At 41.1% G+C, this 21,987-nt stretch overlaps 3 protein-coding genes across 3 annotated transcripts in view; all 3 read right to left on the bottom strand.

The window, feature by feature from the left end:
- Positions 1-21,987, bottom strand: part of LOC308094999 (NACHT, LRR and PYD domains-containing protein 12-like) — a 518,863-nt gene that overhangs the window by 214,346 nt on the left and 282,530 nt on the right. Inside the window, exon 16 of the mRNA XM_080441848.1 lies at positions 982-1,155. Coding sequence (XP_080297974.1) covers positions 982-1,155 — 174 coding nt within the window. The remainder of the gene's footprint in view (positions 1-981; positions 1,156-21,987) is intronic.
- Positions 1-21,987, bottom strand: part of LOC308094786 (uncharacterized protein) — a gene marked incomplete at its 3' end in the record, with an annotated part of 221,582 nt that overhangs the window by 140,285 nt on the left and 59,310 nt on the right. The gene's annotated exons all lie outside the window — the stretch shown is intronic.
- The window catches only part of LOC308094996 (NACHT, LRR and PYD domains-containing protein 3-like), a 569,186-nt gene that overhangs the window by 542,176 nt on the left and 5,023 nt on the right, over positions 1-21,987 (bottom strand). Inside the window, exons 2-4 of the mRNA XM_080441836.1 lie at positions 16,565-16,639; positions 10,712-10,842; positions 5,987-6,100 (exon numbers count right to left, since the gene is read on the bottom strand). Of these exons, the coding sequence (XP_080297962.1) occupies positions 5,987-6,100; positions 10,712-10,824 (227 nt within the window). The 5' untranslated portion in view covers positions 10,825-10,842; positions 16,565-16,639. The remainder of the gene's footprint in view (positions 1-5,986; positions 6,101-10,711; positions 10,843-16,564; positions 16,640-21,987) is intronic.

The raw sequence follows: 21,987 nt of genomic DNA, 5'->3' as shown, positions 1-21,987 counted from the left end.
CATTTTCAAATAATTGTAGTGGAGTAAAAGTACAATATTTGCCTATGAGATGCAGTGGAGTAGAAGTAAAGGTATTGGAAATTGGAAATACTCAAGTACAGTACTTAAGTAAATGTACTTAGTTGCTTTCCACCACTGACTGTGTCAACACGTTGCGATGTGACGCGTTGTGAGCTTGTAGATCTGCTATTTTCAAAACATTTTAATACATTGTATACATACCATGTGAAACGGGACATTCTGCATGATGAGTACATTTTACTTTTGGTACTTTAAATACATTTTGATACCAATACTTTTGTACTTTTACTCGAGTATTTCTACATTGCAGTATTGAACTTTGTGTACTTTTTCCACCACTGTAAAAGAATATCCTATGGAAGTGATATGTTTTACTATTCTTTGTTGTCTAAACAAGTTTTGGTCAGTGAGAGAGTGAGACAGGTGCATGTCAGTGAGAGAGTGAGACAGGTGCATGTCAGTGAGAGAGTGAGACAGGTGCATGGCAGCAGAAATACATGTCGTCTCATCTTGGTTTGTTCATTGACAGCGTTCAGTCACGTTACTATAGTAACCCGACACTGCACGCGTTACAGCCCAATGTATACTCCGTCGTACGACGGGGTCGTGCGGCGAAAATAGTAGATCTACAAGCTCACAATATGTTGCGTCAGCAACGCATTGTGAGCTTGTAGATCTGTCCGACCAGCACATTCCCAGTGGGTGCTCGCTGTTTCCTGTGGGTGCCTGAGCCCTAGGTGATCGGCCCCTGCTTATTTTGCTTGTTAAAAGCATCATTTTATTAAGACATGACAGCAATATGGGAAAAAACGTATATATCTCAATTAAACATACATTAAATACAATAACCAAATATTATTTTGAATACGATTAGTAGTGGCAGCCCCGTTTAGTAGGTTAACAGAATGTCTGTGCACAGTCACACCCTTAATCAAAATAAATCTGGTAAATGTATCTTACCTTAGAATCTCCAGTCTACAGTGCAGATTCTTCAGTCCAGCTAAGAGCAGCTCCAGTAGTCCTGAGTCCAGGTTGTTTTCGCTGAGGTCCAATTCTCTCAAATGGGAAGGATTAGAGCTGAGAGCTGAAGCCACAACTTCAACCTCTGTCTGTCTGAGGTTACAGCCGGCAAGTCTGTAAATACAGATTAAATAAGAGACTATCAAATTATACCTAGTTCACTGTCATGGAAGTTAACTAAGAGATCTCCTACTGTATCTAGTTATACAGACATAAACAGTTTAAGTATGATCAGAGAACAGGGAAGTAAACAACAGATGGAAAGTTAATGTAATGTAAGTAAATCTGAGTAACCAAGCTCACTGTTTAAAAAGCCATCCTCTATACACCCCTTCACTAATGGTATGGTCCATTTCTCATATGGTATGGTCTGTTTTCACGGTAGAATAACTCATAAAGAGGACACATATGAATAGTTTGAGGACTTGAGTTCTCCTGTTGTTCTGTGTGTACTAAGGTTGGGGTCGTCTGTCGGCGATTGGTTGAGTCGAATTAATGTTGGTTACCTTCATGTTACATGTGTGCACTTCACCTACAGTATGCTGAGTATACTAATATAGTTTTGTCTTCCATTAAAGGAATATTTCACCCCAAAAAATACTGTTTCCCTATCATTAAAACCTTGAATTCATGGAGATTTGAGTTTTTTAGTGTTTGTGATATTCCTGAAGCTAAATCCAATATCCTACTACTTTAATTAAAATGCCCACGCTGTGGTGTACGTCCCGGGTTGGTCAGCACACAAGGTCTCCACTTGCCTCCAAACTTGCCACAGACTATTGATCAGTGCTCTGGCTAATACCTAGGCTTCTTTCCCCACCTTCAATGTACTTACATATTGTACAGTTAATATAAAACTACATTATTTTTATTCAGGCACATTTTAGCCACTTTTTTTTTGGCCGCTAGGCCCACCCTACTGCGTGTGTGACATAGGCGCAGTGTCCCATAAAAAGGACAAGGACTGACAGATAGAGATCTCCATATATGGCCATATCAGTTGGATCACTGGTGCACCGTAGATGTGAGGGCCACAAAGCGGCCCCAACCTCTAGTTTGACTAAATGATATTAAAATTAATATGAAACCAATCTTATCAAGAGCAAAACTATATTTAAAACATTCTCTTTAAACCTGGATCATCAGTAGGTTCATTAGTGATTACACTGTGAGAGTTGTTTTGGAGTTTATATACTTTTCTTTAATATAGTTTTGCATTGGTTTTCTACCACAGCAGACACCGCAAATATTCTATTTTGTCTCAGGAATGCAACCAAAACAAAAAAATTCTGAGGTGGGGGGAGGGGCAGAGTGGAGTGTGGAACGGTCAACACCACTAGACGTCACAGAAAGACTGAACAGAGGAAGAGAGCAATGTTCAACCAGCAGTTGAAGGTGTGAAATGAATAAAGTGAGAATGAGCAAATATATGGCATATTTACTATTTGGTGGAATTCATCATCTGATACACCTGAGTCACGCACAAATCAAGGCTTTACACAGCCTTTCATGTATCAGACATGGCTCTTTATTTACAAGCAAACCTACACTAAAGATTATAGCAGAAATGTTATGACCTGTGTGAATGAGGACCATTAAAAATAACAATTATCGTGTCCTTTTTATTTTAACTACTGAGAGGATGGCAATGTCAGTGGGTTCAAACCACTGGTCTGGTGGGGGTAACCAGCAGGGCTTTTAGACCACTAGTCACTATTTGAGACACAGACAGTTTTATTGGAACCTTTATGTCAACCTTAATTTCTAATTATAGTGTTAGCTGTAATGTCACTGGGATGTTTCACTTGACTACTAACCGAGCCTTTCTGCAGTTCCTCACAGCCGGGATCAGTCTCCTTCGCCCCCCCTCTGATGTGTTGTATTTGTCCAGGTCTAACTCATCCAGAACCTCCTCAGACATCAGCAGCATGACGGCCAGAGCTGAACACTGGCTGTCAGACAGTTTCTCCTTTGATCCGTTCAGGTACCGTTTGATCTCCTGATGTAATGAGTTGTCGTTCATCTCCATCAAACAGTGGAAGATATTGATACATCTGTCAGGAGAGATATCATCAGTGTTTATCATGCTCTTTAGGTTCTTGATGGCTTCCTGGATGCTCTTTGGACTGTTCTTTGTCTGACCCAGTAGGCCTCCTAACAGACTCTGGTTGGACTTCAGTGAGAGGCCATGAAGAAACCGAACAAGTAAGTCCAGGTGGCCATTTTTACTCTTCAGGGCTTTTTTCATAGCAGCTTCCAGGAAGTCAGAGAGGGAGAGGGAGTAATAATTACGTTCCAGGAATGTATAGAGTACCTTCTTGTTCTTCTTTGAGAAACAATGGAGCAGGTAGACTGCGGCTAGAAACTCCTGGATGCTCAGATGAACAAAGCTGTAGACCGTTTTCTGGAAGAGCACACCCTCTCTTTTGAAGATCTCTGTGCACACTCCTGAGTACAGTGAGGCATCTTTCACATCAAGACCACACTCTTCCAGGTCTTCTTGGTAGAACAGGATGCTACCTTTCTCCAGATGTTCAAATGCCAGCCTGCCCAGCTTCAGGAGAACTTCCCTGTCAGACTCCATGAGCTGCTGTTGATTCACCTCATGTGTCTCATCATACTTCTTCTTCTTCCTCTTTGTCTGAACCAACAGGAAGTGGCAGCACATCTCAGTCAGGGTCTTGGGCAGCTGTCCTGTCACATCTGTCCTCAACATGTCCAGCAGAACGGTAGCAATGATCCAACATAATAGTGGGATGTGACACAGGATGTGGAGGCTCCTTGATGTCTTCATGTGTGAGATGACTGTGCTGGCCTGTTTCTCATCACTGAATCTGTTCCTAAAGTACTTCTCCTTCTGTGGGTCTGTGAACCCTCGCACTTCTGTCACCATGTCAACACATGCAGGAGGGATCTGATTGGCTGCTGCAGGTCTGGTGGTTATCCAGAGGAGAGCTGAGGGGAGAAGATGCCCCTCGATGAGGTTTGTTAACAGAGCATCCACTGATGATGTCACTGTGACATCAGAAACAATGTCATTGTTCTTTTTTTTATTTTTTTTGAACAGTGGAAACCTGCTTTCATCCAGACCATCAAAGATGAAGCCAACTTTCCAGACAGCGAGCTGCTCTGCTGTGACCTTCTTTAATGTTGGGTGGAATTCATGGATCAGCGTGAGAAGACTGTACTGCTCATCTCTGACCAAGTTCAGCTCTCGGAATGAAAAGGGAACCAGGAGATGTATATCTTGATTTTCCAAACCCTTTGCCCAGTCCAGAGTGAACTTACGCACAGAGAATGTTTTTCCAATGCCAGCGATGCCCTTGGTCAGAACTCTTCTGATGGGTGTCTCTCTGCCAGGGAGGGGTTTAAAGATGTCACAGCAGTAGATTGGTGTGTCATGGAAGGTCTTCATGTTGGAAGCTGTCTCAAGCTGTATCACCTCATGTTGGCTATTAACCCCTTCACTCTCTCCCTCTGTGATGTAGAGCTCTGTGTAGGTGCTGGTGAGGGAGGTTCCAGACTCTTCTGTCATGTGGTCTTTCACATCATCAAGACTGTTCAAACTGATCTTATAATCATTCAAATCAACCAGCAGACTGACATCTGACATGAGAAAAACACATATGATTTAAACATTCAGCGCACAATTTGTTAAGAAAAACGTAACAACACAAGATCAGTTGTTTTTGTCCAGAGTTGATAGTTGTTTAGCTTCATTATTTGCACTTAGATATTGATACGGACACTAATTTGAACATTTAGTCTGACTATGTTTTCTGCAATTTAAGCATTCCATTTATTATCATGCCATTTTAATTAGTGCAAATTCTGTCCAGTCTTACTTTGTCCAGGTGTGGTTTGACTGGGTGTCTTCAGTCCAGGAGTGTTTCTGAATGTCTGTCCACACTGGGGACAGCCATAGTGTCCTGTTGGAGCAGACTGGTCCCAGTATGAGGTGATGCACTGTCTGCAGAACCAGTGTCCACAGCTGGTAGAGACTGGATCTGTCAGAACCTCCTCACACACTGAACACCTGGACGCCTGCTCTGTCACAACACAACCACTCCTCTTCCTCTCTCTGTGGAGATGAAGACAATGTATTACAATATAAGAGTCTTGTAATAATATGTACATATAATATAATATGACATTTAACATTATTAATATGTAGGCCTATGTATGTATGTATGTATGTATGTATGTATGTATGTATGTATGTATGTATGTATGTATGTATGTATGTATGTATGTATGTATGTATGTATGTATGTATGTATGTATTTATATAATATCCACATCTGACATGAGGATATGTTCACACTGCATTGTGTTAGTATACAATAATAGTCTTTAATCTGTCATGGAAGGTTTATTTGAATAGTTTCATAAACCTCCCTGTAAGATATAAATGGTGCACTTTGTCTACTTCTTGACTTCTTAAGAAGTATCACGTTTTTGTTCATTTGCTGGTCACTAAACTAGTTGTGATAGTACTAGTAGCCTAGTTGTTGCTTTAATAAACAGCAACTACTGTTGGTGGGGGGGGCAGCTGTATTGTCAACAAGTTGGAGACATGAGAGTGATTTCTGACGGACAGGAGAGACTGTGACAGACACCTCAACAAGATGACATAAAAGCATGAATATTATAATATAATGATACTGACAAGTATGAGTCACCCAACATTTTAAAAGGTGACAGGGTATTGTCTTTTACTGGCTGCTGCTTATTGTTGGAAAGCAGTCTGTGTGGTGTGTGTGTGTGTGTGTGTGTGTGTGTGTGTGTGTGTGTGTGTGTGTGTGTGCGTGTGTGCGTGTGTGCGTGCGTGCGTGCGTGCGTGCGTGCGTGCGTGCGTGCGTGTGTGCGTGCGTGCGTGCGTGCGTGCGAATGGCCAAAACCTGAAGTTGTTAATGCCCTAATTCACAGAGATCAGTGATCTTACTTTGTGTTTGAAGGTTCAGGTTCATTTTTGAAGTCGTCAGGGAAATCCTTTGACCTGTCACTCTTCATAGACACACAGCTGGGTGTTGGAGACTCTGGTCTGTGGTGAAGACTTCTGAAATAATGTACATGTTTATATAATTATCATGTTAATGAAGAAGTCAATGTGTTAAATATTTGTTATTGTTAAGTCCCATTTGACATCAATGTGATTTCACCACTAAACACCACATTGAGATTTGTTTCATTCAGAAACTAGACACACTGCAACTGAAATGAAGTGAAAGCCATCTGACTGACCTGTGTATATTCCTACTGTACTGTAGGCGTACCTTACCACAGTTAGATCACCCTATCCTAAAATTACTATGGCTTAAGGTAGGTAAGACTACAGTTTCCTGTTTTCATCCCCAAAGGTAAATTAAGGCGTTACACCAGCTCTCATCATCAGACAGACAAAGAAAAAAGAGACATCAATAAAAACCTTTAGAATACAAATATCTGAATACTGTAGGTTGACTATTATTAGACGCCTATTTTAAAGACAGCCCAAATACTACTAACAATGGGATGATTTTAACATCCTAATCAGCCTGATCTAGATAGCCAGAGGAGTTTTACAATCGGTGCCATGTCACCCGACGCCGTATTATTACAAAACAAGAACTATCTTACATTTTAAATGAGTTCTATGTAGATCAATTTGTATGTATTTCCACAGATCAGTGATCTTACTTTGTGTTTGAAGGTCCAGGTTCATTTCTGAAGTGCATAGGGAAATCCATTGACCTGTCACTCTTCATAGACACACAGCTGGGTGTTGGAGACTCTGGTCTGTGGTGAAGACTTCTGGAATCATACAAACGTTTGATTTGTGTGAGCGATCGAGAGACAGACTTCAGTCTAAAGTCAGTCTACAAGGAGACATATGTGAAGTGAATGAGAGACAGACAGTCTGCAAGGAGACATATGTGAAGTGAATGAGAGACAGACAGTCTGCAAGGAGACATGAAGTGAATGAGAGACAGACAGTCTACAAGGAGACATAATTAAGTGAATGAGAGACATACAGTCTACAAGGAGACATGTGAAGTGAATGAGAGACAGACAGTCTACAAGGAGACATATGAAGTGAATGAGAGACAGACAGTCTACAAGGAGACATAATTAAGTGAATGAGAGACATACAGTCTACAAGGAGACAGATGTGAAGTGAATGAGAGACAGACAGTCTACAAGGAGACATAATTAAGTGAATGAGAGACAGACAGTCTACAAGGAGACAGATGTGAAGTGAATGAGAGACATACAGTCTACAAGGAGACAGATGTGAAGTGAATGAGAGACAGACAGTACCTAAGGAGACAGATGTGAAGTGAATGAGTGGACTTTTGGCAGCGGTCTAAACAACTTGTGGTGAGTTGGACAGCTGATTCTTGTAGATATGTGGCAACATTGTCTATAACGCGGCTTCCCAGTTTAGAGTTTAGGCATTTAGCATACGCTTAATCCAGACCGATTTAAAGTAAGCAAGGACACAAGATAAAACATCAATAATTCATCAATAATACATCAATAATACATCAAATGCATAGAAATAGTAATCTAATAATAAAGTAATACATAAGTAAACCAATAATCTAATAATAACTAATACATAAGTAAACCAAGAACCTATCTTCAGCCTACATTGAAACATTTCCACAGATCAGTGATCTTACTTTGTGTTTGAAGGTCCAGGTTCATTTCTGAAGTGCATAGGGAAATCCATTGACCTGTCACTCTTCATAGACACACAGCTGGGTGTTGGAGACTCTGGTCTGTGGTGAAGACTTCTGGAATCATACAAACGATTGATTTGTGTGAGCGATCGAGAGACAGACTTCAGTCTAAAGTCAGTCTACAAGGAGACATATGTGAAGTGAATGAGAGACAGACAGTCTGCAAGGAGACATAATTAAGTGAATGAGAGACAGACAATCTGCAAGGAGACATGTGAAGTGAATGAGAGACAGACAGTCTACAAGGAGACATGTGAAGTGAATGAGAGACAGACAGTCTACAAGGAGACATGTGAAGTGAATGAGAGACAGACAGTCTACAAGGAGACATAATTAAGTGAATGAGAGACAGACAGTCTCTAAGGAGACAGATGTGAAGTGAATGAGTGGACTTTTGGCAGCGGTCTAAACAACTTGTGGTGAGTTGGACAGCTGATTCTTGTAGATATGTGGCAACATTGTCTATAACGCGGCTTCTCAGTTTAGAGTTTAGGCATTTAGCATACGCTCAATCCAGACCGACTTACAGTAAGCAAGGACCCAAGATAATACATCAATGATACATCAATAATACATCAAATGCTTAAAATTAGTAATCTAATAATAAAGTAATACATAAGTAAACCAATAATCTAATACTAACTAATAGATAAGTAAACCAAGAACCTATCATCAGCCTACATTGAAACTATACACACTATAGAGCGTGCCAAAAATCCTGAAGGGGGCATCAACAAGTGTCTTTTGGTAGCGGCGGACATCTTTGAGGGGTAAAAACCAGGTTGACTTAACATTGCCCAATGCCACGCTCAATGCCACGCCCCCCCGTGGTGACGACACGTTGGCACGCTCTATCCACCTGTTTCCGCGGGAATTTACTGGAGCAAAAATCCTGTGTGGGAAACATCCTGCGGGGGGACCGGAAGTAGGAAATAGCGGCTCAGTGTGTTTACATTTGCCAGCAGAACGTAGCTGTACTGCGAATGGGCCTTTTGCATGTAGTTGAAGCGCAAGGGGGCGGGGGGCGGGGGGGAGAGAGTCAGCGCACTGAAGTCAAGGCACAGACTACTGTGTTGTTGACGGACAACGGATGCACGCTTATGAGAAACAACACAAATAAAACCTGGCAAAACAGTTGCGTGCATTAGCGCAAGATGAGGATAAATGAAACATTCAGTCTAAATGTCCAGCAACTACTACCAATACTTTTGTATTTGAAACCTTACATTTCTCTAAATATTATAAACTCTTAGGACAGCCTAATACAAATATAATTTATGAAAAGGCTACTATAGGCTACAGTGAAGTCGGACTGAATGACTGAAACGTTTTTTTCTTTTTTAACTCTCTTGGTGATTATCTGGCACAGTAGTTGTGGATTAGCAAACTGGACATTAATGTTTCCTTTTTGCGTGCGAATTACTGGACATTTAGACTGAATGTTTCCTTTACCCTCATCTTGCACTAATGCACGCAACTGTTGTGCCATGTTTTATTTGTGTTGTTTCTCATAATAAGCGTGCATCCGTTGTCTGTCAACAACACAGTAGTCTGTAGTGTGCCTTGACTTCAGTGCGCTGACTCTCTCCCCATGCACCGCCCCCCCCCCCCCCCCCCCCCCCCGCCCCCTTGCGCTTCAACTACATGCAAAGGCCCGTTCGCCAGCTGCGAACGAGCTACGTTCTGCTGGCAAATGTAAACACACTGAGCCGCTATTTCCTACTTCCGGTCCCCCCGCAGGATGTTTCCCACACAGGATTTTTGCTCCAGTAAATTCCCGCGGAAACAGGTGGATAGGATGCCAGGTCAACAATGACCTGGCTTATGTCTATATATCATGCTATCTAAGTCACATTTTTGCCTTTGCATAATCCTGCAAGGTCGTCAAGGTTAGGGCAAGTGCTACGGGGTCTTCTCAGACATTGTATCTCTCTCTGTCTCTCCCTCTCTCTCTCTTCTTTCCCCCCGACACGGTCGAGGCAAAAGGCCTCCACCCTAGAGCCTAGGGTCTGCCTGACGTTTCTTCCAGTTAAGGGGGAGTTTTTCGTTGCCACTGTCACAAAATTGCTGGCTCAGGGTGGGACTGTCGGGTCTCTGCTCTACATGTAAAGTGTCTTGAGACAACTTGTTGTGATTTGACACTTTAATAAAATTGAATTGAAAAAATATCACAACCGTTCGTCACTACGGCAAGTTTAACCGTCTGCGCGGCTGAATTTGTTTCTATACATCTACAGTCAGCTACTGCTTCTACATGAGATCACTAGAGATTAAATGACATAAGGTGCTGCATTCGAGCAAACCAGAGAATCTTAATGAAATTCTGCACTGTATTAAAATGTCAAAGTGTGTGCATGTTGAAGATAATCTCATAAGAGAATCTAATAAGATTGATGCTGAATGATGCTACCAGAATTACAAATAGTTTAGTCTGTAGTGTGAGTGAAGCTTTATAGTGTTGTGTATATTGTGTAGGAGGATTCACACCAGATAAAGATGTCAGCTAAACGGTTGCAAAACTATATGTTATTCCCATCCCTATTTGTGTTATAGTGTGCATATTGTGTAGGAGGATTCACATACTTTGTGTGTGGAAGTCCAGGTTCATTACTGAAGTTAGGAGGATCATATTTAGACCAGTCACTCTTCATAGATACACAGCTGGGTGTTGGAGACTCTGGTCTGTGGTGAAGACTTCTGGAATCATATACATGTTTCTATAATTATCATGTTAATGAAGTAGTCAATGTGTCAAATATTTGTTATAGTTAAGTCCCATTTGACATCTACATGCATGGGAAAATGTGTTGAGTTTTATCTCACAATATTGCATCAACAAGAAAACAAAACAAAAATAATTAATAATTTATGATAATAGAAACAGTAAAGTTTGACTAAAAGTACAGTGGTAGTGTTGTGTATATTGTATAGGAGGATTGATATACTTTGTATCTGGAGGTCCAGGTTCATCACTCTTCATAGACACAGATGGAGGCTCTGGTCTGTGGATGAGCTGTTTGTCAGTTCCCTCCTTCTCTCTCTCCTCACAATGACTCATCTTTGGTCTTTATTAAACCTGTCAAGATTACAGTCAAAATAGACCAGAAAACAGTAAATGTTTGCTGCATATGTACAATGCACGCACACACACAAACACACACACACAAACACACGCACACGCACACACACGCACGCACGCACGCACGCACGCACGCACGCACATGCACACACTTTCAGCAAATCTAATACTTGTTTGTGATAACATGCAAAATCACACTAATGTGAGGTGGATCGAAAATAAATGAACAAGGCTTTGAAAAAAAAAAGTTAGCAGATTAAATCCCTTATAGGCCCCTAACCATGGATTATGAAAATAACTGGATGAAGCGTGGGAAATGGCAGCCTATTGATTTCAATGAAATGTGCTTGCCTTCATATTGTAGATCTATTTTCCTTTCAATGTGCATCGGATTGATGCATTTATCTTTATATTGTGCTACAGTCTCACAAAAGCCAGACTGAAACAGTAAAAGGGCAGGGAATCATGTCATTAGCTTATATCAATACAAAGGCAGGTGATAAAGTCACTGAATATAAACTATAGTGAATGCAGGAAGCTTTGCTCTTGTTCTATGTTTCCTAAAGATGGAGATAACAGCAGTACTGGTGCTTCAGAGCCTAGTGCACAGAGCTACAGGCAGCTACAGAGAAAACTGTCTGCAGTAAAAACTCATTGTTATAAGATCCATTTATTTGCATATTCCATATAAGATTTCATTATTAACCCATTAAGACCGGGAACGCATCTCTTTCATTTTAGATTTCTTTGGCTATTCAAAAATAGCAGATTTACAAGCTCATAGCACGGCACCGAGTGCCGCGCTATGAGCTTGTATATCTGCTATTATAATTTTTTTAAATCTTTGTGCAAATCTTTGAATATATATACATTTTTAACTCAAATCTTTGCTTTTGCATGGGAGTCCCTGGGACAAAATATTTTGAGATAGGAGTTCGCGGCCAAATAGGCTACATATCTTGTTGGGGTCCTTGACATAAGTAAAAAAATAGTACTACAAATACAGTAAAATACCAGTTGCACAGTTATAATGACGATCCATAGTTTGTTGCATTCAGGGATCAACATTATAAATAGCCCACAGCCCTGAAAGTCCTATTTAAACCCTCTGGGCCGACAGAATGTACAGTATCTTGCTTGGGCCAGGCACCCAAAAAAATCTTAACACTGATTTTGGTGCTTAATTTGAATGCTATTCAAATTCCTGATTTGTCAGTTTGCCCCTGGTGTTCCAACATGGACATGACAGCTAGCAGAAGCATGACTGTCAACAACACTACTGCTCTGATAGCCCCTTTCGGACCCCGTTTACCTTTTTCTATTTGGGAAGGCGGTATCCATGGTCCCTTTGATTGATTGATGTAGTTTATTTAGTTTATGAGAACAGTACATGACAGTACATAACAGTACATGGAAGTACAAATTCACAATACAAGGTCTACTAAACTGGAACTCTCATTAAGCACGCAGCTTGTTTAAGATGAGAACCCCATGCACACAAATCATGATGACATAAGAGCGACAGATATACACACTACTATACAGAATGTCATACAATCAGCTTTCAGGTTACTGGTATGAAGAGAGAAAAAAATATATATATATAAAAGAGGAAAATGAAGGAGGGGGGGGGGGGGTAGGGGAGGGTAGGTTAAGACTTAGACAGGGGCCATTTTCGAATTGCAGCCTCCTGAAGGTGTATCTTTAGGGCAGTTTTGAAAGTGACGCTCAAACCACTCTCTCTCGTACTCGCGGCTACCACTGTCTGGTCTCGGGCAAATATGTTGTCGCTTAGAACGAAGTTGCAGAGATTTCTCAAAGGTACCCAGAGCTGCAGTAGTAGGTCGCGGAAAGCTACATTAATCCGTGCGGATCGGCGTTGCCGTTTAACATTTTTAATAATTTAGTAAAACTTAAGCTCCTCTCTTATACTCTGCTCCACTGCCCATGTCCCGCCTCCCCGCGTTGTGACTGACAAGCTGCGTGTCCTACATTACTGCCTCTGATTGGCCGAGCTCCTACATGCTTGCATGACAATCACAACGCCGGGAGGCGGGACATGTGCAGTGGAGCAGAGTGTAAGAGAGGAGCTTAAGTTTTACTAAATCATTAAAAATGTTAAACGGCAACGCCGATCCGCACAGGTCAAGGGACCCTGGATACCGCCTTCCCAAATACATAAAAAGGTAAACAGGGTCCATAAAGGGGCTACTGCTCTGACAGCAACATGCAGGCTACCGTTAGCTTATTAGCTTAAACACAGTTCAACAACAATACTGCTCTGACAGCAGCATGCATGCTACCGTTAGCTTGTTAGCTTAAACACTGTTCAACAACACTACTGCTCTGACAGCAGCATGCATGCTACCTTTAGCTTGTTAGCTTAAACACTGCTCAACAACACTACTGCTCTGACAGCAGCACGCAGGCTACCGTTAGCTTGTTAGCTTAAACAATGTAAAACAACACTACTGCTCTGAAAACAGCATGTAAGCTATCGCTAGCTTGTTAGCTTAAACACTGTTCAACAACACTACTGCTCTGACAGCAGCATGCAGGCTACGGTTAGCTTGTTAGCTTAAACACAGTTCAACAACACTACTGCTCTGACAGCAGCATGCAGGTTACCGTTAGCTTGTTAGCTTAGACACTGTTCAACAATACTACTGCTCTGAAAGCAGCATAAAGGCTACCGTTAGCTTGTTAGCTTAAACACTGTTCAACAACACTACTGCTCTGACAGCAGCAGGTAGGTTACCGTTAGCTTGTTAGCTTAAACACTGTTCAACAGCACTACTGCTCTGACAGTAGCATGTACGCTACCGTTAGCATGTTAGCTTAAACATTGTGGCTGCATTTCAACTGAAAGGATTCCAACACTGGGACATTGAGGGTCCTATTTTGCGCGTCTTCAGTACCAGGTCTTATGACTTAATTTAACACCTGGAGGCGTGGCCAATGCTGTTTGGCCACTCAAAATAGTGATACAACATTGGCCACGCCTCCAGGTTTTAAGTTAAGTCATAAGACCTGGTACTTAAGACGCACAAAATAGGAACATTTAATGAAACATCTGTGATAAATGGGATCTACTTGAAAGCAGAGTCATGACCCATGTCCACTATGTACATGAAGCTCTATTTATACTCATTTACATAATGGAGTGACTCAGAGTCATAGAGTCACACACCCGTAAGGGTCCATTTAAACCCCCTCAAGGAACAATGAGGGTCCCTGGACCACACTTTGAGACCCTCTGATGTAGCAGAGTGTTTCCAGTGAGTCAACACCCTGACTCTGTTTGACCAGAATGGAACACAACCTTTATTAGCATCTGTGAAGGAAGTAAGGAAGAGGCCCAATTTATTTCCAATAGGGCATAGCAGTGGCGGCCATTTTGTGGTGCCACAGATAGAAAACCCACTCATTTGTGACTGTTCTTGACCAGGAGACAGTCATCTCGTCAGTGTCCTTTCTTCAGGAAAACAGAAAAACTTCAGTTCTTTAAGCTGTAATTTCAAAACTATTCACTCAATCTTATTAACCAATATATCATTATTTTGCTATGATTCCCTGCTTTCATATGACATGAAAAAATGAAAAAAGCTAGATGACTGTCTCCCAGCCAAATTTGGTCACATCTTTCCCATAGAGATTTCCACAAATATTTATATGAATTATTTTAAGCCTGGAACCAAGCCATCCAGGCTCCTGGTGAATCTTGACCATACAACATTTGATTCTGTCAAAAAATATTTGAAAACCGCAAAAAAATATATAATATAATTACAAATTCTAATATTTTTCGACAGAGAATATATATATATTATATATATTATTATATATATATATTCCTATCAATATGACAGTGGGGGAAATTCAGTTGTCAATGTAAACATAATAATACTCATATTTCAAACTGATACTGAATTATCTTTTTTTTTTGTAAATTATCATGAGATCACTTTGTTGTGTTGTGTATAGGTATAGGTAGGAGGATTCACACACTGTTTGGCTATATTTGACTATTGGCTCCTTGAAATCTCAGAGAAAGACAGACAGACAGACAGACAGGCAGGCAGGCAGGCAGGCAGGCAGGCAGACAGACAGACAGACAGACAGACAGACAGACAGACAGACAGACAGACAGACAGACAGACAGACAGACAGACAGACAGACAGACAGAGGAACTGAAAGCAGCAAGGACCAACTTCCTCTGTGGTCACATCACATGATTTACAGTAAACTGCTGTGGAGACTCTGAGTGACTCACTGTGAGAAATGTCAGAGTCATAACTTATTCCTTATATTTATTATAACAGTTTTGTGAAAAACGTATGTTTCTACAGTATATCAGTGCTGCTCAAACCTTTTCATGTCAAGGACCCCCAGCCCAACATAATGTATTTGGACCCGTGGACCCCCATCTCAAAATATGTTGTTACAGGGACCCCCCAGACGCAAAGATCTGAGTTAAAAATGTTTGCTTTAAAAAAAGAAAATATTTATATGTATTCAAAGATCTGCACAAATGTTCATAATTTTTCAAACATAGCAGATCTACAAGCTGATGAGTTTGTAGATCTACTATTTTTGAAAAATTGTGACCCAAACACTCATATATCATAGCTAAAATCTAAAATGACAAAGATGCTTTCCAGGTTTTAATGGGTTAAAGCATCCCCCCGGTCAAACGTCTTGAGTATTATAAGTAACTGTGCTGAAATAAATCATGTCTGGAGGGTTAGGGTGATGAAACAGCAACTGTGTCGGCAGCACCCATCACCCTGCTGAGGAAGCGGATATTTCATCACCCCCCAACAAGCCTGGGGGGGGGGCAAACATTTTCAGCCCCAAGCGCACCTAAAGCCCATGCCACAAACGGTTAATTCAGCCTTTAACAGGATCTGTCTGATACATGTTGGTGTTGATATGATCAAGTAAGAAGTGATACTTCATTGATTGTATGTTAAACTTTTATAACCAAGTTATATAGTAAGACCGAACAATCAACTATATAACACCAGACTAGAGACATTAGTTATAGTATATATTGATTAATTACACTTACCCTATATTAATCTTTAGGGTTTAACGCAATGTCACAAATCAAAATGTAGTCCATGCTGTTCAGCTCTCTGTGATGTTGTGTCAAAATGGTTGACGGTGTATTAACACATAAAGTTCTATCATAGTGGGAGTGTCTACAGTTACAGCGTACATGGCGTGTGACATGGGGACACGCACACACACACACACACACACACACACACACACACACACACACACACACACACACACACACACACACACACACACACACACACACACACACACACACACACACACACACACACACACACACACACACACACACACACACAGGTGGTGTTGAGTAAGAAGTGTGTTCCAGTTTGTTGTTTTTTTGTCTGTAAAATATAAAATACAATATTATGTTTGAACACCTCATCTCTTATGGGGGTCCCTGCATGGCAAAAACATATTTTCAAAAGGGGTCCTTTGCCAAATAAACATATTAATTTGAGGGTCCCTATGATAAAGTTTGAAACACTAATTTGCACACATGCACACATGAACACATGCACACGTACACAGACCGTTTCTGTATCCGCTCAAGACCAAGGAAACTGACTGTGTGTGTGTGTGTGTGTGTGTGTGTGTGTGTGTGTGTGTGTGTGTCTGCGTGTGTCACTGAACCAGACTGACATCCTGTGAAGATGGAGTGATGTCACTGACTGTAGGAGGAGCTAGGAGGCTGCTTGTCACAGACATCTGTTTGACAAGAACATGATATTATGTCACATGAGCTTCTATGATGTCATGTTATAGATCAGTGGTTCTCAACCTGAGAAAAAGACCTAAAAACTATAGCCTAGTATAAAAACTGGTCAAACATTGACCAAACTGTCAAATAATATAAGAAAGAGCCATACATTGTGAAAATAGCAGATCTACTATTTATTTTCACAATATTTATCTGTGGAAACGAGTCAAACTAAATATGCCTCAACTCCTCCATTCCAAGTGCTTGTCAAGTTGGGGGGTCCCCAGTTCAAATATGATTATTTTGGGGGGGTCCCTAATTCCAATATGATTATTTTGTGGGGTCCCGGGTTCAAATATGATTATTTTGGGGGGTCCCCGGTTCAAATATGATTATTTTGGGGGGTCCCCAGTTCAAATGTGATTAAATGTGATTATTTTGTAGTATTATTATGAGTATTATTATGTTTACATTAATCTCTCAAGAACAGATTCTGCTCTCCGCTTGAATCTGTCGGGGGGGTTCGTCATATCGCGTACGCACTGGCCTACATGTGGGCGTGCCTTGAGATCAGGAAGCAGGCCGCGCTTTACCCAATCAAATGTAGTGGGCGGGATTTACGTGTCTGCCGATCCTTCCCCACTAGAAACAAACCGAAACTCATTTAACAATAGCGTCCTCGCAGACAAAACCACAGAAATATATTCACATTGAACTTGCTCTTTCATCATAGAAACAAGTGGGCTTATAACCAAAACGATCCATGTTCTCTGGGAGAAGTGGTGTTAGTGTTCCGTGTAGAAATATTGTTAGTGGGAATGAAAATATAGTCGCACCACCGGAAGTGAAAGGCTGAAGGCAGACCAAAACCCCGGTTTCCTTGCGCACGTGTGCGCCATTTTGTTTCCCCCAGAGCTAAGTGAAATAGTAAAAAACAGCAGAGGGCGCTGTTTTTCATTTTTTATTTGGCGATGGGTTCCCAGATTATGTTTACATTAACAACACAGAGTTCAAGCATGATCTTTCTATCACCGTCTCCCGTCTATATTCCAGGCAGAACTAAACAGTGATTTGAAGACATGCTTCCTATAGAGGAATCCACACAGAGCTGTGGTGTCAGACTCTTCCTATAGAGGAATCCACAGAGAGCTGTGGTGTCAGACTCTTCCTATAGAGGAATCCACAGAGAGCTGTGGTGTCAGACTCTTCCTATAGAGGAATCCACACAGAGCTGTGGTGTCAGACTCTTCCTATAGAGGAATCCACAGAGAGCTGTGGTGTCAGACTCTTTCTATAGATGAATCCACAGAGAGACTCTTGCTGTGGTGTGCATTCTGACACAGCAGTTATGATGCACCAGGGGAGCGCTCTGTGGATTCATCTATATCAACAGTACAGGTTGTGTTTATAATACTTTTACTCATTCAGATTCAGCCAAACTTTTAGATATTAAATACCAAGTGGTTCTAGTATAATGTATAAAACACTTCAACAACATTAACCCCTTCACCCCTCTATTCTTAGTAAAACACACCTGGCTCTGTACTTGGACAGCTTTTTTCCCTCTACACCAAATCTATTTGCCAAAAATAGCCGATCTACAAGCTCACAATGTGTCACAACGCCACACGTTCCCCTCCAGAATAGGGTCTGTGGGGTTGAAGTGGTTAACACTCTTAACACCAGACTAGAGAGATTATTGCTATAGTGTATTGTTTAAAATCTCTTACCCTGCAATAATCTTCACGTCACACCAGTCAAATAATAATATTTGAACTGGGGACCGCCCCCCCACCTTGACAACCACCTGGAATTGTAGGCATTACATTTTGATTAATATTTGATAAATATTGTGAAAATAGCAGATCTACAAGCTCATGAGCTTGTAGATCTGCTATTTTCACAACATTTGCCAATGTTTGCCTCTTTCGTCTGGAATATACAAATATACGAATATTTGACAATTTGGACAATTTGGTATTAAAAAGTCTTTAAATTGTAACATTATAAATGTGCAGATACCCTGTTTACACTTATACTGTATGTTGGTTTGTTTACTGTTGAGAGAGAAAACAATGTTACACATTAAGATACTCATCTGGGGACCCCTGACCTAACCTACAGGTCATGTACTCTCACAGTAACATGAGCCAAAGCAGCATGTCACACCTTAGAATGGCAGAGAGGAGTGATGATTGGTTAACGTGGGGTACAATTTCAGGGTTAGCCAATCAGAGAGAGATGGGCGGGTCTTGCCTTCACACACACACACACACACACACACACACACACACACACACACACACACACACACACACACACACACACACACACACACACACACACACACACACACACACACACACACACACACACACACACACACACACACACACACACACACACACACACACACACACACACAGCACAGGTGGTGTTATGTTACAAGTGGTTTCCAGGTAAATTTCCAAGGGGTGAAGCAACTTTGATAATGGAGAGGGCCACTATATTTCCAAACTCACTCCAGAGGGCCACATTGCATATACTGTCGGGCCATTCTATATCAAACAAAAGTAGCAAAAATAGCCGATCTACAAGCTCAAAACGTGTTTTTTTTCCCCGTTTTTTTATTAGAATCCTGAAATTTGTATCACATTTCAAATGCATTTAGTTAGTGTGGGTGCCCTAACAGGGCAACCAGACTATAGTACTCTTCCGACTTTATTATTCTAGTTATACTTGTTAACTTTATGAACTTAAATATAAATACATTGGACATAAAAAAGACAATATAATTGTAATATTGGTCATTAAGCTACTAATATATAGACTGAAGTAATTAAAGCGGATCATGTTTGCATGTTAGGAATCATAACAGCTGAAATCAATAATATATCACTATTCTGATATTAACCTGTGGGCCACATTAAGTGAAGGTGGGGGCCGCATGTGGCCCCCGGGCCGCCAGTTGCCCATGTATGATTTACAGTAAACTGCTGTGGAGACTGAGTGACTCACTGTGATAAATGTCAGAGTCATAACTTATTCCTTATTATTATTATTATTATTATTATTATTATTATTATTATTATTATTATTATTATTATTATTATTATTAATTTAACTCATGTTCTTTTCACGAGGCTCTCTATGCTCTCAGGTTCATCTTAAAACCCATTCAGACCTGAAGCTGATTCTACAAACAGTTTTGTGAAAAACATATGTTTCTACAGTACATCAGTGCTGCTCAAACCTTTTCATGTCAACGACCCCCAAAATGTATTTGGCCACAGACCCCCATCTCAAAATATGTTGTTCCAGGGACCCCCCAGAAGCACAAATATGAGTTAAAAATGTTTGCTTTAAAACATATATATATAAATTCAAAGAGTTGCACAAATGTTCATAATTTTTCAAAAATAGCAGATCTACGAGCTATGAGCTTGTAGATCTGCTTTTTATGAATAATCCCGACACACACACTCGTGTATCATCATAGCTAAAATCTCAAGGAGACCAAACGTCTTGAGTAATGTAAGTAACTGTGGAAATCATGTCCGGAGGGTTAGGGTGATGAAACACCTAACTGTGTCGGCAGCACCCAGCACCCAGCACCCAGCACCCCGATGAGGAAGAGAACATTTACAGCAGCACCCCATCACCCCCCATTATCACCCCCCACCAATTCCTGCAGGGGCAAACATTTTCAGCCCCAAGCGCACCAGGAAACCACAAACGGTTAAACCCCATCACCCCCCCGCCCCCATCACAGCCAAACATTTCCAGCAGCCTCAAGCGCACCTAAAACCCAGGAAACCACAAACGGTTAATTCAGCCTTTATCTGTCTGATACATGTTGGTGTTGATATGATGAGAGAGAGAGAGAGAGATAGATACACTCTTCCCCTATATTAATCTTTAGGGTTTAACGCGATGTCACAAATCAAAATGGAGTCCACAGTTCTCTGTGATGTTGTGTCAAAATGGTTGACGGTGTATTAACACATAAAGTTCTATCATAGTGGGAGTGTCTACAGTTACAGCGTACATGGTGTGTGACATGGACACACACACACACACACACACACACACACACACACACACACACACACACACACACACACACACACACACACACACACACACACACACACACACACACACACACACACACACACACACACACACACACACACACACCTAATACTTGTTTGTGATAACATACAAAGCAAAATCACACTAATGTGCCGATCGAAAATAAATGAACAAAGCTTTAAAAAGTTAGCAGATTAAATCCCTTAAAACCATGGATTATTAGAAGAACTGGATGAGGCGTGGGAAATGGCAGCCTATTCATTTCAATGAAATGCGCTTGCCTTCATATTGTAGATCTATTTTCCTTTCAATGTGCATCAGATTGATGCATTTATCTTTATATTGTGCTAAAGTCTCACAAAATCCAGACTGAAAAACTAAAAGGGCAGAGAATCATGTCATTAGCTTATATCAATATAAAGGCAGGTGATAAAGTCACTGAATATAAACTATAGTGAATGCAGGAAGCTTTGCTCTTGTTCCATGTTTCCTAAAGATGGAGATAACAGCAGTACTGGTGCTTCAGAGCCCAGTGCACAGAGCTACTGGCAGCTACAGAGAAAACTGTCTGCACTAAAAACTCATTGTTATAAGATCCATTTATTTGCATATTCCCAAGATTTCATTATTAAGCAGTAAATTGTATTCATTATTATTTTATTTATTTTTTCTAAAAAAAAAATTACACCCAGTGCCAATTGTCTATGTAATCCTGGGCACTACCTTCCCTCTGCCAACCTAGGGAGGCCAGGGCCGAGCTCATGCCTCCTTCAATGCATGAGAGCCAACTGACCTTCTTTTCACCTGACAGGGGAGAGTTTCCCTGGTAGGACGTAGCGCGTGGAAGGAACACGTTATTCCAACCAGTTCCCTTCCCCTCCATCAGGCGCCCCGGCTGGCCAGGGGGAGGCAGTATAGTGACCAGGACTACTGCATGTTTTTGTGAGGGTACCTACCCTAGGAGACACGGGGAGAACATGCAAACTCCACACAGAAAGGCCCTTTCGCCAACCCCACCTAGGGTATGGGCACTGATGACGCGGAGGAGAGAACACACCCCCAGCACCCACAGCTTCCCCTGCGGGAATCGAACCCAGGACCTTCTAGCTTCTACCCTGTATTCATTATTATTAACAGCCTCTGTGGGTTCAGAGAAAACTAATGGAGGCTGAAACTCCTAAATCTAGGTGGTTTAGTCAAATGGTCTTCCAATTGATTTGTAAATTATTCAATATGTTGCCTTAGTACAAATACAGTAAAA

Source organism: Gymnoscopelus braueri (assembly GCF_963280865.1).
Source record: "Gymnoscopelus braueri genome assembly, chromosome: 11".
Lineage (NCBI taxonomy): Eukaryota > Metazoa > Chordata > Actinopteri > Myctophiformes > Myctophidae > Gymnoscopelus > Gymnoscopelus braueri.
Note: the sequence above shows the minus strand (reverse complement) of the source record. Positions and strands in the feature narration are given on the sequence as shown.